Source organism: Myotis lucifugus, unplaced genomic scaffold, assembly GCF_000147115.1.
Source record: "Myotis lucifugus unplaced genomic scaffold, Myoluc2.0 scaffold_181, whole genome shotgun sequence".
Classification (NCBI taxonomy): domain Eukaryota; kingdom Metazoa; phylum Chordata; class Mammalia; order Chiroptera; family Vespertilionidae; genus Myotis; species Myotis lucifugus.
This window is the reverse complement of record NW_005871229.1, coordinates 2397893-2417413: the sequence shown is the minus strand read 5'-3', so window position 1 is coordinate 2417413 and position 19521 is coordinate 2397893. Positions and strand designations below refer to the sequence as shown.

At 50.7% G+C, this 19521-nt stretch overlaps 1 protein-coding gene across 1 annotated transcript in view; it reads right to left on the bottom strand.

Moving 5' to 3' along the window:
* KSR2 (kinase suppressor of ras 2) overlaps nt 1-19521 on the bottom strand; it is a 258784-nt gene that overhangs the window by 49458 nt on the left and 189805 nt on the right. The window contains 4 exon segments of the mRNA XM_023760417.1: nt 1005-1131; nt 5006-5132; nt 7007-7072; nt 19267-19350. Coding sequence (XP_023616185.1) covers nt 1005-1131; nt 5006-5132; nt 7007-7072; nt 19267-19350 — 404 coding nt within the window.

Below are 19521 nucleotides of genomic sequence, written 5' to 3'. Positions count from 1 at the left end.
GCATCAGTTCCTGCCCACTGTCTGGACCCCCGAGTGAAGGGACCACGGAATGCAGCACGGAGGTGACAGCCACGCTCCCCGTTCTCTCTGATTCGGGAGAGAGCCACGCGGAGGTGCCCAGTGTGCGCTTCCCATCCCGACACCTCTCCTCCCGAGTGTTTATTAAAGAATCAACAGCCTGACAGCTCAGGAGAGAGCGGGAGAGGAGCCTCCGCACCCCCTCGCATCTGCACTGGAACCAGCGCCGCCTCTCCGGGCCCCTGAACCTGCTCTAAAGCAAAGATGAAGGTGAATCCACGCGTGCATCCTCACATGGCCCTGGTGGGTGAGGTCGGGAGCTGAACAGTGTTCCACTGGAACCTCAGAGGGGGACCTTACTTTACAAAAGGACTCCACGCGCCATTAACGTAAGGATCTTGAGATGAGATCATCCTGGGTTGGGGTGGGCCCTAACTCCAATGTCAAGTGTCCTTATAAGAAACAGAAAAGGAGGGACACACAGAGGAAAAGGCCATGCGCACATGGCAGTAGAGGTTGGACTGATGCTGCTGCTACAAGCCAAGGAACGGCAAGGATTGCGGGAGCCACCGGAGGCTAGGAGCGAGCATGGAGGGGATTCTCGGGGTCTCCAGAAGGAACCAGCCCTGCTGGCACCTTCATTTCAGACCTCTGGCCTCCAGAATAAGTGATCGATGTTCTAGCTTCCAAGGCTGTGCTCATTTGTTACGGCAGCTCCGGGAAGCAAGATCTGCAGTAGCCAGGTGCCAGGCACAGTGTGGTCCGTCAATACATGTGTGCTAGACAAAGGAAAACAGGAAAGAAAGAACTGGAAGGAGGAGAGTGGAGAGGTGGAGAGGAGAGAGGGAGGGAGAAGATCTATCTCTTCCTACTAGACTATGTCGTATTCATCTTGGAATCTGCAGAACTTAGTACAGAAACAAAAACTAAGAGGTTGCTCATAAATGAATGAATGAATGAATGAAATAAAAAAGGAAAGATGGAAGGAGAGGTGGAGGGAGGGAGAGGAGGAGGAACTGTCTTTATGGAGAAAGGAATTATCTCTACATCCTTGAGGATAGGAACCATGTAATTCTCTTCCGTGTAGCAAAGCTCAGGGCTGATGTGAACAAACTGAATCAGAAGAGAGAGAGAGAGAGAGAGAGAGAGAGAGAGAGAGAGAGAGAGAGAGAGAGAGAGAGAGAGCCCACTTTTCCCAGGCAGAATCACTCCCATAGGAGGGGACTCAGATCTGAGTCCCAATAGGACCAGCAGCAGGAGGCTGTGTTCCATCAGAGGGAAACTCAAGCTCCCACCTCATGCAGGGAAGGGAAACATCCTTTAGGACCACCCAGTCCAAGCCCTTCACTCTACAGATGGGGACACTGAAACTCAAAGAGGGGGGTGACTTGTTGGAAGCAGACAGAGAGTTAATGGCTCTAGCCTAGAAGCAGAAGCACAAGGTTGTGCCATCTCCACACTTCCTCCTCATTCATCTCCTCCATCCTCCTCCATCTCCACTTCCTCCTCCATCTCTCCATCCTCATCCATCTCCTCCATCCTCCTTCTCCATCTCCTTCTCCTCTGGCTCCCTCCTCCTCTTTTTTCTTCTTTTTCCTCTTTCCCCCTCCTTCCTATTCCTCCTTCTTCTTCCTATTCATCCTTCTGCTCTTCCACTCCACCTCCTTCTTCCTCTTCCTCCTCCATCCTCTTTCTTCTTCCACTTTCTTCCTCCTAATCCTCCTTCTGTTCCTCTTCCTCATTTTCTGTCTTCTTCTTTATCCATTTCCATGCCCTGAGTATCCAGTGCTGGACTAAATTCTTTACACATATCACTGTATCCAATCCTCTCCACAATCCCAATAGTAGTGTCTGCTATGATACTTCTCATTTTACAGAGAGAAAAATCAGGCAGAGAGATCTTGCTCCGATCACATAGCAAGTGAAGAAACTGAGTTCCAAGCCTTCTGACTAAAAAATGCAGACTCTAACCATTATGCCGAATGAAAAAGCTGGGCTTCTGGAACCTGGATTGACTGAGCTAGACCGGAGAGGAGACAGACAGCAATGAAAAGGAAATCTTCAGACCAAATTGGCTTAGAAATCTATTGCACTAACTACATCATTGCCTGACAAAAAGAATCTGTGTGAAGCCAGTGAGAAGAGAAAGAGGGGGAAAAAATAACCCAGCTCTATGATAGATTCTGTCCACCTTCATGTCAAAGCCACTTTCTTAATAGAGGTTAATTTATTTCTCTTATCAAATTCTCCTGCTGGCAGACAAGCAGAACAATGTCACAGTAATTGATCTATCTGACCCTTGTTTCTGTCCCATCTGACACCAAGAGGCTCATTGTGCCTAGAAATCGAGAGAGAGGGGTTTTGTGATGCCTCTGAGCTCCTTGTCCCCAAGATGTCACAAAGGAAAGGCTGGGTTACAGGCATGCAGTTACTTTCCAGGGGCCTCATTGTGCAAGCCTCCTCATCCCTTCCAGAGATGGGGATCCCCTCTCCTGGAGACCCATTTTTTTCAAATAATAAAGAAAAATGGAATTTTGACCGGAAACCCAAGATTTAAGCTGATGATAATAGCTAGAATTTCCTGGACACTTACCATGTGCCAAGGAACTGCACTAAGTTCTTTTAATGTTGATTACTTTATTCTTCCCCACAATAACTCTCTGAGGTTGGTGCTTTTATTACCCACCACAGACATTTTAAAACATGGCCACAAATTCCTTGGACTCTTCCCATCAACAGGATGGGGTCTGCATCTCCTCCCCTTGAATCTGAGTAGGCTGTGACTGTTTCTATCAGCAGAATGCAACAGAACGGTCACTGCCAACCCTTGGCTAATGCAAGCCAAGACCATCACTGCATGGACTCATATTGCCAGGTTATAAAAGCCCATGTATCTTCCACCCTGTTTGCTGAAACAGCTGCCCTTCAAACCCTGAGAAGCCTAACTATGCTGAGGCAGCCATATTGGAAGGAAGCCCAAGCCACAAGGCAGGTCCACATGGAGGGGCTCCTGTGGAGCTTCTACAGAGCCCAGGCTTTGACTCATCCCAACCTGGGCACCAGACCCGTGAGTGAAGGAGCCTCTAGATCGGGGACTGGCGAACTTTTTCAGGTAACAAATCTACTGCGCTTTGTGAGCCATGTGGTCTCTGTTGGAACTACTCAATTCTGCCATTGTAGCATGAAAACAGCCATAAACAATAAGAGTGTGGCTTGTTCCAATCCAGCTTTATTCACACACACAGGTGGTAAACTGGATTTGGCCTGTAAGCCTTAGTTGCCAAACCCTGTTCTAGATTATTCCAGCTCCCCACTGTGAGTTTTCCCAGTTGAGTCCCTGGACATTATGAAGCAGAGACAAACAATCCCCCCTGTACTGCTTCTTAATAGCTGCCCCACAGACTCCAGGAGCATAATTAAAGGGCTGTTGTTGTATACCACTAAGTTTGTTTGAGCAGCAGTGCATAACTGGAATGTACCCATTTTACAGACAAGAAAACTGAGGCTCTGAGAGACTCCATTACTTGCCCAGAGTCTCACAGCTGGTAAATGGAGGAAGCCAAGGCTGGCTGCTAGGTTTGCCTGATTTTAGAGGCCAAGTTCTCAACTGCTGAGATGATGCCGCACGGAATCAGATGGTGAATGACTGAAATCTACTAGTAAAAACGGCCAGAACCGGTTTGGCTCAGTGGATAGAGCGTCGGCCTGTGGACTGAAGGGTCCCCGGTTCGATTCCGGTCAAGGGCATGTACATTGGTTGCGGGCACATTCCCAGTGGGAGGTGTGCAGGAGGCAGCTGATTGATGTTTCTCTCTCATCGATGTTTCTAACTCTCTACCTCTCTCCCTTCCTCTCTGTAAAAAATCAATAAAATATATTAAAAAAATAAAAGAAATCTACTAGTAAAAATAGTGGGTGATAGCAGGGAGTAAAAGGACATGGGCTGTAGTGGGGAGGCATGGAGAAGGTGGTCAGGGACGGAGAGAGGGACCATATTATACACTGCCTTACAGGGTGCAGTATTTGATTTGTTTTCTAAATGCACTAGAAAATTACCAGATGCTTTTTAAGCAGAGGTGACACAATTTAAATTATATTCATTAACAAGCACTCTGGTTGCTGTGTGGAGAACAGACTGGGAAGGGGGCCATGTCCTCTGCAGCCTCATGCAGAGAAGTGAGACTGTGCCTCACCAGTGAGAAGTCCCGGTGCTCTTCTGGGTCCTGAACACAGGCTGGTGACCTGCCACACACTCAGGCTGATCCCCACTTTCCCACCTTCAATACCATGCACGGAGGCGTCCGGGGCTTGAGAAACCACCTGTTGGCAAGTACAACTTGTGCCTCCTACTGCGGGGCTGGAAGCAGCCTGGGACAACTTTGGTGGAGTCCGACCAGCAGACCAAACAAAGGATGTGGAAATCATACTGAACATTTGCAGGTCACATTGGAAAGAAAGATGCCTAGACAGGCCCATGCCTGAGGATCAGCAGGAAGTCAAGCCAAGTGGCTGTGGCTCCGAGCTCAGGGCCCCCGCACACACCCGTCCACCCGTCTCTGGCAGGAGCTCAGAAATAGATCCCTGTCCCCCGGTGGTTTGACTCACAGATGTGTCAGAAAGCGCAGAACCATCTGCAACGCTAATCCCGCCAGATGGCGAAACATCTCACAGAGCAAAGAGTGCGGGGTCTGGACCACTATGGAACCCGTCTCAACTCTCCTGCTAATCCCTGCTGACCGTCCTCCACACACTCATTCATTCTCATTTCCGTGTGCCGGCTCCCTCAGTCAGACAGGTTCCTGGCGCTCACTCTCCACTGATGGCTGGATGCCCCCCAAGCTTGACTCAACACCAACCACACAGAATTAGCAGTGCCAGGTGCTGGGAGGCGAGGCAGTGCTCCCGGATGCCCACCGAATCCTGCTCCGGACCCCTCCTCCCTCCTGCAGCGGCAGCCCCAGCCGGCCCAACAGAACCCCAGCCTCACCTTGTTGATTTTGTTGGTTTTGGGGAGCGTCTGACTGATGTGCAGGTCCGAATACCGGGGTGGCTTTCGCAGAGGGTTGTTGATGTCACACGGGACCGACTCTGTCCGGACTAGCCTTGCTGGATCCGTAGGGATAAAAGCAGCGATTTGGGAGTTTAAGTATTACTTGGGCTTCCATTCCAGGACAGCAGAGGCCCACCCCCAGGCTGGAAGGGAGTCACTAAAAATGACAGTTGTCATGTCAGGGTAGTGGCATCAGGAGCTCTCCGTGGCCGTTGTTTTCATTGTCAATATGTGACTTGACCATGACAAATTATAATAGTAAAACGGAAGCTATCTGTTTGTTTTCAGTACCGTAATTGTTTCACATTGGTGCTCATTTCAGAACTGAGCTCCTTTGAAATACAAGAGGTTCCTGATTTCTCAGGGTCTGTGATCAGTGGACAAGCTCATTATGGCCACCCATCCCTGCCCCGTCGACCTTCATGTCAGGATCACCTTTCATTACTTGTCGGATTTCTCAGGCTTGAGCAGCCCGTCCCATGTCGAAACACATTTGTCCTAATCAAGGCCACTGGGGTCCCTGGAGGAAAGGCTTGGCTTTCCCAGCGTCCCTTTCTGCATCATTCTGAAGCTACACAGAGATCCGGGCACACGGCTGATGCTAAATAAATACTTACTGCGCCAAACCACATCACCCAAGCCCTTTTCCTGTTACCCCTCTGTTATTTGTACTACGTACAGGGACCACGGGGTGGGACAAAAATGAGAAATTCAAATTGGATGCTAGTAAGTGTTACTTATTAGCTTTTATTTTTATTGTGGGGGCGGAAGGGGGTGTTAGTGGAAAAGTTTAAAGCTTTGGACTGACCCAGGGATTTAATTTCTCTGCTTAGCCTGAGCAGACATTACCATAGAAACTGCCACTATTTCCAACTTCCTACTAACGATGGGGTGGGGGCAGCAAAAATCTGGTGGACTTCTGGAAAGCTCTGTTTGCTTCGCATGTACAAAGGGGGGCCCATGGCTGTGAAGGTGGGTGGGAGGGAGCCCTCCCTCAGACGCCAGCCCCTGAGAGCGGGTCTCCCTCCAGCAGGCTGGTCTGGTCTCCTCATGGGAGGCGGGCGCCAGAGGAACCAGCTACGGATGAGAATTGGGTGGGAGGCAATTTCCCCAACAAAGCTGAGCCACGACAGTTCAAGAAGAGAATTCAGATTTAAAACAGCCTCACTGATGGCTCTTAACTGGGGATGTGGGTGGGGAGGGGCCGGGAGGGGGGGGCAAGAGGGGCAGGAGGGGCAGGGGAACAGAGCACAAAAAGAGAGATCAAGACTTTCCCTTCACTTGCAATTTCCAAAGCAGAGATCATCGAAAACCAACGGCCCGCTGGCTTTGGGACATGTCTCAGCACTTTCTGCAGCCATTTGCCTCCTTCTTTCGCTTTCCCTTGGGTTTGTTCCAGCAGATTCCCCTGAGCAGGCACTGACCAGGCCAGGGGCTGGGAGGGGCATTGCGAGAGGACTAGGAGGAGCTCAGTCCCCCTTAGCAAGGCTCTACCCCCAGCTGGAGCCTTAGCTTCATCCATTCCTGGGGGGTGGCAGGGAGGAGGCCAGCAAGAATTTTTAAACTTTGAATAAGTTGCTAACGTTTTTAAATAAGCACAGGGCACATAAAACGAGTTGGGCTTTTCTTTGAAAGGTGGGCAATGCTGCAGCATCAGTTCACGGAGCGGCTGGGTGGCTATTCTCCCTAGACAGCGTCGGGGCTCTCTCTCCACCTTGCATGGCCCCATCTGGCCAGCTTCTCATTCTTACGGCACTTGCTTGGCCCTGGAAGGCATCTGAGTTTGTAACTCCTGCTCCAGAGCAGCACTTCTCAACCTCAAAGTGCACAGGACTCAGATCCTGCTGAAATGCGGATTCTGATTCCATGGGTCAGCAAGGAAGGCTCCAAGCTCCCTGCTGATTCCGCATTGCTGGTCCTTGTGTTAAATACTTACCTCCTCGGTGGATGATGAGGAGATGGCAGGGCGGGGCTTCTTTGGTGCATTTGTTGTGGCACTTTAACCTGAGAGAAAGAGAGAGAAGGACGGATGGATGGATGGATGGATAGATACATGGATAAACAGAGCAACGGATGCATGCATGGATGCATAGATGGATGGATAATGAATGGATGGATAGATGTTTGGGTGGATGCACAAATGCATGGACAGATGAACAGACAGATGAATTAATGCATGGGTGGATGGGTATAAAGAGCAAAAGCCCAGTGGACTTTTTGAACACCTTTTACAAACCAATATGGAGTCACTGTCGGCTGTGATAGTCATGTCAAGCACTATGTCAAGACTGAGGTATGGAGTATAACAGGAACACCCAAAACCACAAGTCTGGACATTTGGGTAAAGGCTCCATCAGGACTCAGATATGAGTGGGATCTCCACCTCTCGGGGGCTATAAGAACTAGAGCTTTGACCATTCAACATTCAAGCTTGGCTGTAGCACGGGTCACGCTCAGAGCACGGAGGGAATTCCACGCCACAGGCTGTTGGCCGCCACTGCAGTCACCTGGCTTGAGATGACTGTGCACGCTGCCAGTGACCAGGACTTTCCCCTGGATGCTCACTCTGCTCACGTCTACCATAAGCTCCCCCTCTCTGTGTGTAACCTGCATGGGACTCTATTGGCTTACTGGGGAGTTCTCCCCTAATAAACCTTTCGGGGATGCTCCCTTGCCACAACAGTGCGTGGATAGATGGTTAGATGGATTGATGGGTGGGTAGATGGATCGATGAGTGTGTGGATGGGTGGATGAATGGGTAGATGGGTCAATGGGTAGATAGATGGGTGGATGGACAGGTAGATGGATCAGTGGGTGGGTGAATGGGTGGGTGGATGGATGGAATGCCCAGTGGTTCAGAAATCTCTGAGTACTGTGGATACCAAATTGTAAGATGAGATGGGGCAGCTACTGAAAAGACATTATCCTTGGCAGCCAGGAAATTAACTCTGGACAGAGACTGCTGCCATACCACTCTCACGGGTCAGCCCTGGGTGGCCCAAAAGTGGGTAGACACTTCAACAGTGCCCACTTCATGCTATGAAAGACATTTCCCCCATCAGTCTATATTTATCTTCATCATCATCATCTTCCAATCCCAATAATCATCTACCATTTACTTGAAGACTCATTTGACAGCCATGGTACTACACATTTTATAGACACTATGCCACTGGATCTTTAGAACAACCTTATGAAGTAGGTATTACTATCATTCCCATCTTACAGATGGAAAAACAGAGGACCTGACTGGCCCTGGCAGAATACCTGGGTGAGTGGGGGCCTCTGATTTTACTTAAAGGCTCTAGCTGTCGGAGACAGCCACCCAAGGCAGTGATGGGAGGCCTCCTTCCCTGCTGGGAGGGTGGGACATGCAGGTTACACACAGAGGGGGGCGCTGATGTGGTAGAAGCGAGCAGAGTGAGCATCCAGGGGAAAGTCCTGGTCATTGGCAGCGTCCACAGTCGTCTCAAGCCAGGTGACTGCAGTGGCGGCCAACAGCCTGTGGAGTGGAAGTCCCTCCGCCTCAGAGGGCAGAGCTAGGCGTGGGAGCACAACCGCGGCTCATGCAGAACGCCCAAAAGAACCGGCTCCGACGCTCAGGCTCTTCGCTTCGCGTGGAGGTCCAGATGTCAGAACCAGTGCCCACACATCCAGGACCTGCTCATCAAGTCTGCAGGACTAGCTAAGTGCCGAAACCACACAGACCCTGGAGGGCGGTCGCAGGGACCGAGGCCAAACTGTTGCACAATGCAGACCCTATGTCCCGCTTACAAAGAATCGTTTTTTCCAGTGTATGCATGATTCCACCCAAGTCAGCTCCCCAAGGTTTGCCCTCTGAGGTTCTGATTCAGTAACTGAATGTGAATTTCCAGCAAGTGTATTCCTGAGTTTAAGAACCACCATGTAAGAGGGTTACAATCTCCCTCCCAGGTGAGAGATGTCTGGGAACGTGACTCTTACAGAATAAACCATCCCCCACCCCCACCCCCAAAAGGGGGGAAATGAGGTCAGGATAGTATACAGAATAAATCTGGCTTCAAATCCCTACACCCCTACTTCCTGGCTGTGACAACTTGGGCAAGTGGCTGACCAGCTCTGAGCCTCAGTTTCCTTACCTGTGAAGTGGGGACAATCATAGCACCTGCCTCACAGGGCGGCAGTGAGGACTAATAATATGACACGAATAAGGTGCTTGGACAGATACTTGCAGCAGCAGGTGCTGTCCTTCTTACTATGGTGGTTATTGTCATTACTGCTAATTGGTACAGCCAGCCCCTAAGACCCTCCGCAGACAACCTTCTCTGGCTGGAAAGGTGGGCTGGCTGAAATGCAGGAAGCCTGAAACAGCACGATGGGGAGCTGGGTGATGAATCTCTCAGTCTCCTCTCTCTTCGGTAGGACAACTCAGGGGTGTGTCAAGGTGGGGCTGGACCAAGTTGCCCATAACTGCCCTTTGAGGCACCTGTGCTGGCTGCTTTGCCTTCCCTGTCTCTCCCCGACTCCCCTGCTGGTGTGGGCTGGGATCTTCTCTCCAATAAACCAACCATCTGCCCTGGAGTCCTTGCCTCAAAGTCTGTGGAAACATGCGAAGCCAACTAAGACACGATGATTATTACAATAGGCAGAAATCAGAACACCAGGGAGGTCAGTCCCAGAGCCCGCATACCAGAACCAAGCCCTCTGACCACACTCCCGTGTGTCTCTTTAGCCCATAGTCCTTGATGGTGAATTCCCTTCCCAGGTGCTCTGTCCCACAAGGAGGGAAAGGGGGAGCTGGGGAGCGCACAGCTGATGACCAGGGACAAACGTGTGCACCAGGCCTGGCCCAGAGGAGCACCGGGATTCAGGAGGGCGGCTCTGGGCCACTGCCAGGCATGGGAACGGTTGTATGTGGTTCCAGACCTAAGCCTGACCTGAGGTTCTACCCTTCCCAGACCAAGGGGACATCCGTCTGCTTCGCTGGGGTCCAGGGTCCTCATGCAAACTGTGACGAGGATCCCATGAGAAAATGCCCAGGTCAGTACCCACTCAGGCAGCCAATAGGCAGTGTTTCTGCTTTCAGGGCTGAAGCACACCGAGTGCCCACAGGATGCCCACATCCAGCTGGAAACTTGATTTAAAACTTTCATTGAAAATCATTCCCTTTTTTTTTTTTAACTTTCAAGGCTAATAGGATAAGCTTCAGTTGTCCAGAAAAGTTGCCTGCGCGGAACATCTCATTCCCCAAAGGAGCTGCAGGCTAAATGAGATGTCCTCTCCGTCTGAAAATTAAATACGTGAATTTATCTGGAGGGCAGCATCTGGGTCTTCCTCATCGTGCAGCTCCCTTTCCCACTGCCCCCCTCGGTGCCTGGTCTGGTGGCTGGTGCATAACACACTGGATCCGTATCAGAGAGATGGAGAGAGAGGAGGGAAGAACAAGGAAGGATCGACAGATGGAACGCTACCAATGTAGGAGCACTGACAGTCTCTATCAAAATTTGTTTTTGAAAATGGTATCTGTTTCTTATACATCCTTTCCCTTGAAGTTGGTGAAATGCAAAGAAGTCCCTCTCTGCATTCCCTTCCCCGCCCTCTCTCCTCCCCCACGGGGCAGTTTCCTTCCCTGCAGGGATGGTATGAGCTCTCCTTCCCCTCTGGGCATGAAGAGGGAGGCACTGGAAGGGAGGAAGGAGAGGTGAGCAAGGGATGGGGCAGGAGAGTGGGTCTTTATTCTGAGAGCAAGGGGAACCACGGAAGGATTTTAAGCAGGAAGGTGGAGGCTGGGTAAGCATTTTGGAAAGGCCCCTCTGGCAGTACATTTACCATCAAAGGGCACCAGGGTCCCCTCCCCGCCTTTCCTACCCCCTTTTCCTAGTCCCTGCGCTCAGTGCTCCTCACACTTCCTGCGGAATCTGGAAACCCCATCAGGACCCCCTTCGCCTGGGGCTTTGTTTCATTGAATCGCCTGACCCAGCAGTTGTCTCAGTCTGGTTCCCCTATGGTGTCTTCTTTGAGCCAAATGCTTCCAGAAACATCTCCGTATGTCCTCAGTGGAGGATATCAAAACACCCCTCCCCTCACTGCTGACAACGCAGTGGGTTGAACTCTCTGGCCTGCAACTCTTACAAAGAAACCCCCGATGACATAAATGAGAAAGGTGCTGGGGACTGTGACATATAAATCAGACCACAGGCCCCAGGGGCTGAATGAAAAATTCTCAGGAAACCCCAGCAATGTTCTCTCCCTAGGAGGGTATGTACCGAAACTGCAGGTTTATTAGCTGCTGGGGATGCCCTCCAACCCTCCTCACCCCCCAACTTCCCCGAGAGAGGAGCCCATGGCCACAGGGTCGTCACGGCTCCCAGGACCTGGAGGTGTTTCTCAAAACACGAAGACCCATTTGTCATCTTTCAATTCAAGAAAGGCGATGGGTGAGAGTGGCAGGAGGAATGAGAAAAAGACAAATAGCTCTGGTCCAGGGTCAGGTTGAGATCAGTCTCACATTCCGTTTTGATTATTTTGTTCAAGGAGGAGCAGAGTGGGGGAGCATTTGTTGCCGACCTTCTGTGTGGCCAGCCCTTAGCTCATGTGAGTGGTTAGGAGTCCAGGTTCTTGATTCAGAAGGATTGTATGTAAGTTTGAAGAGCAGATCCACCCACCATGAGAATTTGGGTCAGTTATTTAATCCTTAAGGTCTTTGTTTCCTCATCTGTAAAATGGGGATAATAACAGACCTTATCTTCCATGGTTGTTGCAAGGATTAAATGAAATATTGTATGTTTTTAGCAAAATGTCTGGCACTTAGTAAGTCTTCAATATATAATATTATCATCACCATCACCACCACTATCACCATCATCATCACGACCATCATCACACCACCACGACCACCATCTTCACTACCACCATCACCATCATCACCACCACCACCATCATTATCACCACCACCACTACCATCATCACTATCATCACCACCACCACTACCATCATCATCACATTCAACCCCCACCTCAGCCCCCAGTAAAGTTATAATAATCCCTCACACAACTGTAATTAGACCCACATTTTTGCTTATAATAGGTAAAAATGCATATAAGGGACCATTAATTCCCACTCTGATTATGGCAAAAACTGAAGTGTTTCTATTAATGGAAAAGTAAGTTCAGGCTTCAAGCTGGTGATCTCTGAAACACACGCTCATAATTATATCCTGCCAATGTCCTGCCTGTTGTACAAGTACCTGAAGCTTCCAGGAAATTCGCAGCAGCTGCAACATCAGTGCTCATCATCGCCCCAGCTTTTCAACAGCTGAGAAAATTAGTGCACCCAATGGCTCTAACCAACCATGGCCTACTTCACACTTTTATCTCTTCATCACAGACAAAACATTGTATTTGAAGCAAGAACACAGGCTAAGGGGATATACAGGGCATGAAGGGAACCAACGAACACATGAAATCCAAGTGAAAAGGTCCATTAACAGAGCAAAACTGGATAAAGGACTACATGGCTGATTTAAACAAAAATTAGTAAAAGTGACAGCTTGCAGGAAGAGAAACGAGAGCATGTCCAGCCAGGCTACTGCAGGCAGGAGGAGAGGGGGGTTGTGGAAAGGGCATTCAAACCCCACTGGGACAAATGGAAAATCCAGCGCTGGTTAACTTGGGTTCCAAATGCCACTCTTGACCTTGCTAGGGAGATGCTTATGAAGTGGGCAGTGACCTTAGTGGGAACATGAGATGTTTCCATTAGCATGGACCTGCCTCCAGCCAACCTGGGACATGGGACTTGCAGTGCTCAACCCAGACAAACCAGGATGTTTGATCGCTATATAACCGGTTGACTATTTTAGAAATAGCACTGTAGCCTGGCCAGTGTTGCTCAGTGGTTGAGTGTCGACCTATAAACCAGGAGGTCACAGTTTGATTCCTGGTCAGCACACATGCCCGGGTTGCGGGCTTGATCCCCAGTGGGGGCGTGCAGGCGTCAGCTGATCAATGATTCTCTCTCATCATTGATATTTCTCTCTCTCTTTCTCTCTCCCTTCCTCTCTGAAATCTATAAAGATATATATGTTTTTAAAAAGCACAAGATCTTTAAAAAAAGAAATAAAAAGAAAGAAATAGCACTATAATGCTAGCACTCTGAAATGGAACAATGCATACCACAGTCCCAGCGGTCGGGAATGAGTGATTTACTATATAACCAGTGCTTGCCCACCAAGGGCAATTTTGCTGCCTTCCTCCCCCACCCCAGGAACATTAGCAATGTCTGGAGACATTTTTGGTTGTCACAACTGAGGGTAGAGTTGGGGGGCTACTGGCATCTAGTGGGTGAAGGCCAGCAATACTTTGAAACATCCACAAGAGATCCCTAGACAAAGAATTACCTGGCCCCAAATGGCAACAGTGCCCAATTGAGAAACACGGATATAAACCCTTCCATTTGTCTCCTACGGTGGCTGGTTCAGAAAATCCCCAAAGAAAAACAGAGAACGAGAACTACGGAGAAGTAGGAAATAAGCTAGATTTTCCAGACCATTGACCTTGCTTCAACCCACAAAGGTGATAATGGTTCTTGTTGTTTATACTTTACGTTAATAGAAAATCCATTTCTGCAATGAAGAAAATGCTGAACAACTTATTTAAAGATTCTGATTTGAAGGAATCCCCAAGTCATTAATGTGCCTGGGTTTCTACCAGTACATGTCTTATCACCTTGAATGAATGTATGCATGAGCCTCGTTTTCCATCAGAGAGGTTCAGAAACTTTTCCAGAGTCGCCCAGCTGGGAGGCGGCAGAGCCAGAACCTGAACCCAGCTCTCTCTGGCTGCTGACTCTGGACTCTGATGCTGTCTTACCGAGTTAGGCTCCCTAGAGGCAGATCCTGAGAAGGGTATTCCTACGAGTGAGTTACGGAGGTTTTAGGAGACCCCCCTCCCTCCCACACTCCAGCACATGCAGAAAAAAAAGCACCTTGTTCCAACTCTTGCTTTCTAGAGTGCAGCCACCCAAATACCGCCCTGAGATGCAGATGGGGGAGAGGACCCAGGCCTCAGCTGCGCACAGAGGAAAGAGGCAGATAACATGATCGAGGGCTGGGGACGCCATCAGCACCTTCTTGCAAAGGCAAACTCCAGCCAGCTGAACCCACAGTTATCAGACAATACTCGGATTGTGCTGACATCCGACCACTTAGAATGGAACTCCACTCCGCGCTCATGAACCTATTTGATGAAAACGCCTCGATTTAGATAACTGCAAATTGCTTTCTGAGCATAATTTCCTATTACTTCATTAATCTCTCTATTCAGAACGCCAACAAGACAGCTGATGATAATTCCGGAGGAAGTGGGCGTGACACAGGAGCAGGAGGGAAGGGGGTGAGACACTCTGGAGTCTCCTGGCTTCCTGGGTGGAGGGGTACCCCAAAACTAATGTATTCACTTTTGTTTATTAAGGTCTTATCATGGGCCAAGTACTAGGCTGAGCATTTTACCTTATTATCTCAGATTTCAAAAATAATAAAGATCTCATGAGTAAATGAACAAATGGTTCTGCCCATTTTTTCTAACCCCACTGCCCCCCCCCCCCACCGCCAGTCTCGGTGCCACCTCTCTGAAATTCCCCATCACTGTCTTTATCGTGCACGTCTGTTTCACTGAAATTCATTTCTCAACAGCTGTGTCTCCCCTAAACTCCTGGACAGTGGGGTCTGTGTGCTACCTGTCTCTGTCCCTCATCCAACCCTTCTACCTTGCCCATAAGTGCGTCCAAAATGTCGCTACCTTTGAAAACAAATACCAATGACCGTCCATCCTCGCTGTTCTTAATGCAAAAGCGGAGGGTTCTATTCACAGAAGAATACATGTAAATTTAACTGGCGAGGCCTGTGGTGCGGGCTCACCGCTCCAACCTGGAGCACGCTCACCCTGCTGCAGTTACGCAGGGACACGTCAGAATTCCCGAGCGTGCCGGGCCCCGCAGCAGCCACATGTCTGCTTCCCACTGTGGCAGGATTTCTAAGGGCTCAGCAAACTGGTGCCCATGGCACACTGGAGCATGGCGTGGCTTGAATTCTGCCATGTTCACACCAGGAGTCACTTTTGCAGAAGGTGAGTGAGGAGAAAGTTCTGTAATAGAACCTTGTAACCTGGGGGCAAGGACATGTCACTGACTCCTTCCACCAGTCCTGTGGCGGGTGCTCCTAGTGCACCCACTTTACAGCTAAGGAAACTAAGCTCCCAGACGGCAAGCGTCTTGCTCAGGCTCACACAGGGAGTTGGGCGATGGAGCTGGGACTCAGACTCGGTCCTAGTCAATAAAGTCTGTGCTTCTAGCAGCCAGCCCTCCCCCAGGTCCTCATACTTCCCCCAGTCCCCCCCACCCCAACCCTTGGCAGGCTCCAAGCCTTTGCTCATTACTTCCAGAACAGAGGACAGAAGCACAGGACGCCTCTGAGTTCTGCATCCAGTGCCGAAAATTAAACGGCTCAGGAAGCCTCAGCCTGGCCGACTCCTGGCTGTGTCCCTGTCACCTAATTACCTGCCTTCAAAGCCTCCACACCGCAGCTGTGAGGCTGTGAAAGCTGCCTTGTCCCCCACAGAACACGGTGTGACTGCGCACGGCCCGGGAGCAGCTGGTGTTCGGGGGAAATCAGACAGCTTTCCGGTTGGACCCCAGGCCTGGCCTTGTGCCTCTTGGGAAAGACCAGGGGCCGCCATCTTCGGGGCTCACCTGAGAGCCTGGGTCTGTGGAGGACCAAGGTGGGCAGGGGGTCTCCCAACACAAATGCTTGGTAATTACTGTCCTGTCTGTCTTCCCTGTGTCCATGGAGCTGCAGGCTCCTTAGGGGCTGGAACTACCTAATCCTTCCCACAGGGGAAGGGAGCCTTCCCTTCGTCACTCAGGTGAGACCTGCAGGCTGGCGGGAAGAGGGAGCCCTCACCCCTGTGCCAGCCCACCTCCATCACCGGGCAGGGCTGGGGGTGGGGGCCTGCAGGAGCCCAAATGAGAGTGTGGGACAGACAAGGCTACAGAGGAAGAAGGTTTCCTGCCATCTTTTTTTATTTTCTTTTAATTTATATATATATATATATATAAATTAAAAGAAAATAAAAGAAAATAAAGAAAATAAAAGAAAATAAAGAAAATAAAATATATATATTAAAATATTATAATTTGTGCACTCGGGGGGGAGAGGGGGTCCCTCAGCCCATCCTGTGCCCTCTCGCAGTCTGGGACCACTCAGGAGATAATGACCTCCTGGCCTAGGCCTGCTCCCGGGTGGCAGAGGGCAGGCCCAATCCCTAGGTGCAGCCCCTGGTCGGGCTCAGAGCAGGGCTGATTGGGGAGTTGGGGCGCTGCCTCTTGTCATGCACAGAGCAGGGTGGATCGGGAGGTTGCGATGCCACCCCCAGTCACGCTCAGGGTAGGGCGGATTGGGGGGTTGGGGCACCGCCCCCTGTCACACTCAAGGCAGGGTCGATAGGGAAGTTGCGGCGCCACCCCTGTCATGCACAGAGCAGGGCCCATCAGGGGGTTGGGGCTCCGTACCCTGTCACGCACAGAGCAGGGCCGATCAGGGGGTTGGGGACCTCCCCCCTGTCACACACAGAGCAGGGCCCATCAGGGGGTTGGGGAGCTCCCCCCTGTCATGCACAGAGTAGGGCTGATCAGGGGGTTGGGGCGTTGCCCCCTGTCATGCACAGAGCAGGGCCCATCAGGGGGGTTGGGGCTCCGTACCCTGTCACACACAGAGTAGGGCCCATCAGGGTGTTGAGGAGCTCCCCCCTGTCACTCACAGAGTAGGGCCGATAGGGGAGTTGGGGCACCGCCCCCTGAGCAGGGTGGATCAGGGGGTTGGGGTGCTGCCACTGTCACACTCAGGGCATGGCCGATGGGGAGGTTATGGCTCTACCCCGTCACACACAGAGCAGGGCCCGTGGGGGGCGGGGGTTGGGGCACCGCCCTCTATTACCCACAGAGCAGGGCAGATCAGGGGGTTGCGGCTCCACCCTGTTACACACAGAGCAGGGCTGATCAGGGGATTGGGGCGCCTTCCCCTGTCACGAACAGAGCAGGGCGGATAGGGAGGTTGTGGCCCCGCCCCCTGTCACACACAGAGCCGCAGGGTGATCAGGGGCCTTGGTCGCTGCCCCCTGTCACGCTGATCCCGGTGCCGGGAGGCCTCGCTGCTCCACTGATCCCGGTGCATATTACCCTTTTACTATATAGGATAGAGGCCTGGTGCACGGGTGGGGGCCGGCTGGTTTGCCCTGAAGGGTGTCCTGGATCAGGGTGGGGGTCCCCACTGGGGTGCCTGGCCAGTCTGGCTGAGGGGCTGAGGGCCGTTTTCAGGCTGGCGGGTGACTGAAGCTCCCAACTGCTCCTTTTTTCTTTTTTCTTTTTTATTCTGGGCCAGCTTTAGCTCTGAGGCCTCGGCTGCTGAAAGCAGGTTTCTGGCCTTTGTTTACCTTCTGTATTTGATACAATGTTGCGGTCCGGCTGGCTGAAGCCCGGCTGACTAACGCAGGTTTCTGGGGTTTTGTTTAGCTTCTATATTTGCAACATAGTTGCTTAGAGTTGCAGCTGAGAGGCCGGAAAGTCAGGAGGGGAACGTTGGAGTCCGCAGTCACTGGAGCAAGCAAGCCTCTCTGTTCGCTTCAGTGCACGGCTGCCAGCCGCCATCTTGGCTGGCAGTTAATTTGCATATCACCCTGATTAGCCAATGGGAAGGGTAGCGGATGTACGGCTAATTACCATGTTTCTCTTTTATTAGATAGGACACACACACACACACACACAGTCTTTATGATTTCAGAGAGGAAGGGAGAGGGAGAGAGATAGAAACATCAATGATGAGAGAGAATCATTGATCAGCTGTCTCCTGCACGCCCCACCCTGGGAATCGAGCCAGCAACCCGGGCATGTGCCCTGACCGGGAATTGAACAGTGACCACCTACCTGGTTTATAGGTCCACACTCAACCACTGAGTTATGCCAGTCAGGCAGTTTCCTGCCATCTTTTAATCTAAGTGGCTCCCAGCAGCAGTCAGATGTACATTCATCTGTAACTCTTTGCTATAGCTGAACGTTATTGACTATTTTACAGTCACTGGACCAGAGTGGGTTCTTGATACACGTTTACAGGAGAGAGGGAGGCCAGGCAGAGAGGCAGGTGTGACCTGTGACAGAGGACAGAAGTCTGAGCCTGCCCCCGCACCAGGCTGTGTCTTCAGTGCTGATTTCTTGAATGCTCATTGCCACATTAGGCAGGTATGATGACTACTCCTGTCATGTAGATGAGAACACTAGGAACAGGAATGTGAGGTGACTTGCCCAAGATTATGCCGATAGAAAGCAAGAGAGCCGGAATGTGAGCCCATCTTAGTCTGACTCAAGAGCCCACATTGGCCACCATAGTTTTTCTACAGCCTCCCCACCTTGGGCCAGCCATGGCCTGGAACATATGTGTGGACGTGGGGTGGGGGGAGAACTGGGGACCAACGTGATGCCACAAAAAAGTTAGGGGCCAGGGTTTAAGTCCTGACTGCCACTTCCTGGCTGTGTGACTTCAGGCAGGAGATTTATCCTTGCCAAGACTCAGTTTTCACATCTGCAAAATGGGCAGAATCATCACCCCCCGTCCCGGCTCAGAGGAGAAACAATAAAGAAGAAAAAGATTTCACAAAGTCTAACTCGGGGATTGGCAAACTACAGCCAAGAGGGCCCAAGCCAGCTGGCAGAATATTTATGCAAATAAGGTTCTATGGAAATATATAAATGTGTCATGCTCATTTGGGTATTGTCTCTGGCTGCTTTTGAGCTACATGGCAGAGCCAAATAGTTGAAACAGAGACACTATGGCCTAGACGCAAAGCCTAGAATATTTACTATCTGATCAGTTCTGGAAAAAGTTTGCCAACCCTTATCTTTGATGCTATGAAGATGCAAGGTGCTCCGTGCCTCAGCAGACAGCACTATGCGTTCATTTCTAGCACTGCCCATCAGCTTGGGCTCTCTTTCATAACTGCTCCCCTTGAGCTCTTCCCCAAATATACAGGATCATTTAACATCAATTTCCGAAAAATGGAACAAGCAACTCAAATGAAAGTCAAGAAACCAAACTCCCATCAGCCATTTCAGGGCCCAATGAAGCACTAGCTGACACCAGGCACCGTGAGAAGACGCTTCCAGGTACAGCCACTTACTTGCAATTTTTACACTTGAGGCCAAAAAGCATTCCTTTCCCACAAACTGTGCACGTCTGAGACATCCAGTACTTAGTGGAAAACCTGTGGAAAAGAGACAGAACATGGTCAAGGTTAGGGTGATGGCGAATGACCTGTCTCTATCAGGATGAACCCCTTAAAGGTAAGACCTCCAGGCTGGCACTTGATTCTAGTCCTGCTTCTTCCAAAATGTGACTTAATCAACTTGCTTAAACCCCTGGAGCCTCAGTTCCT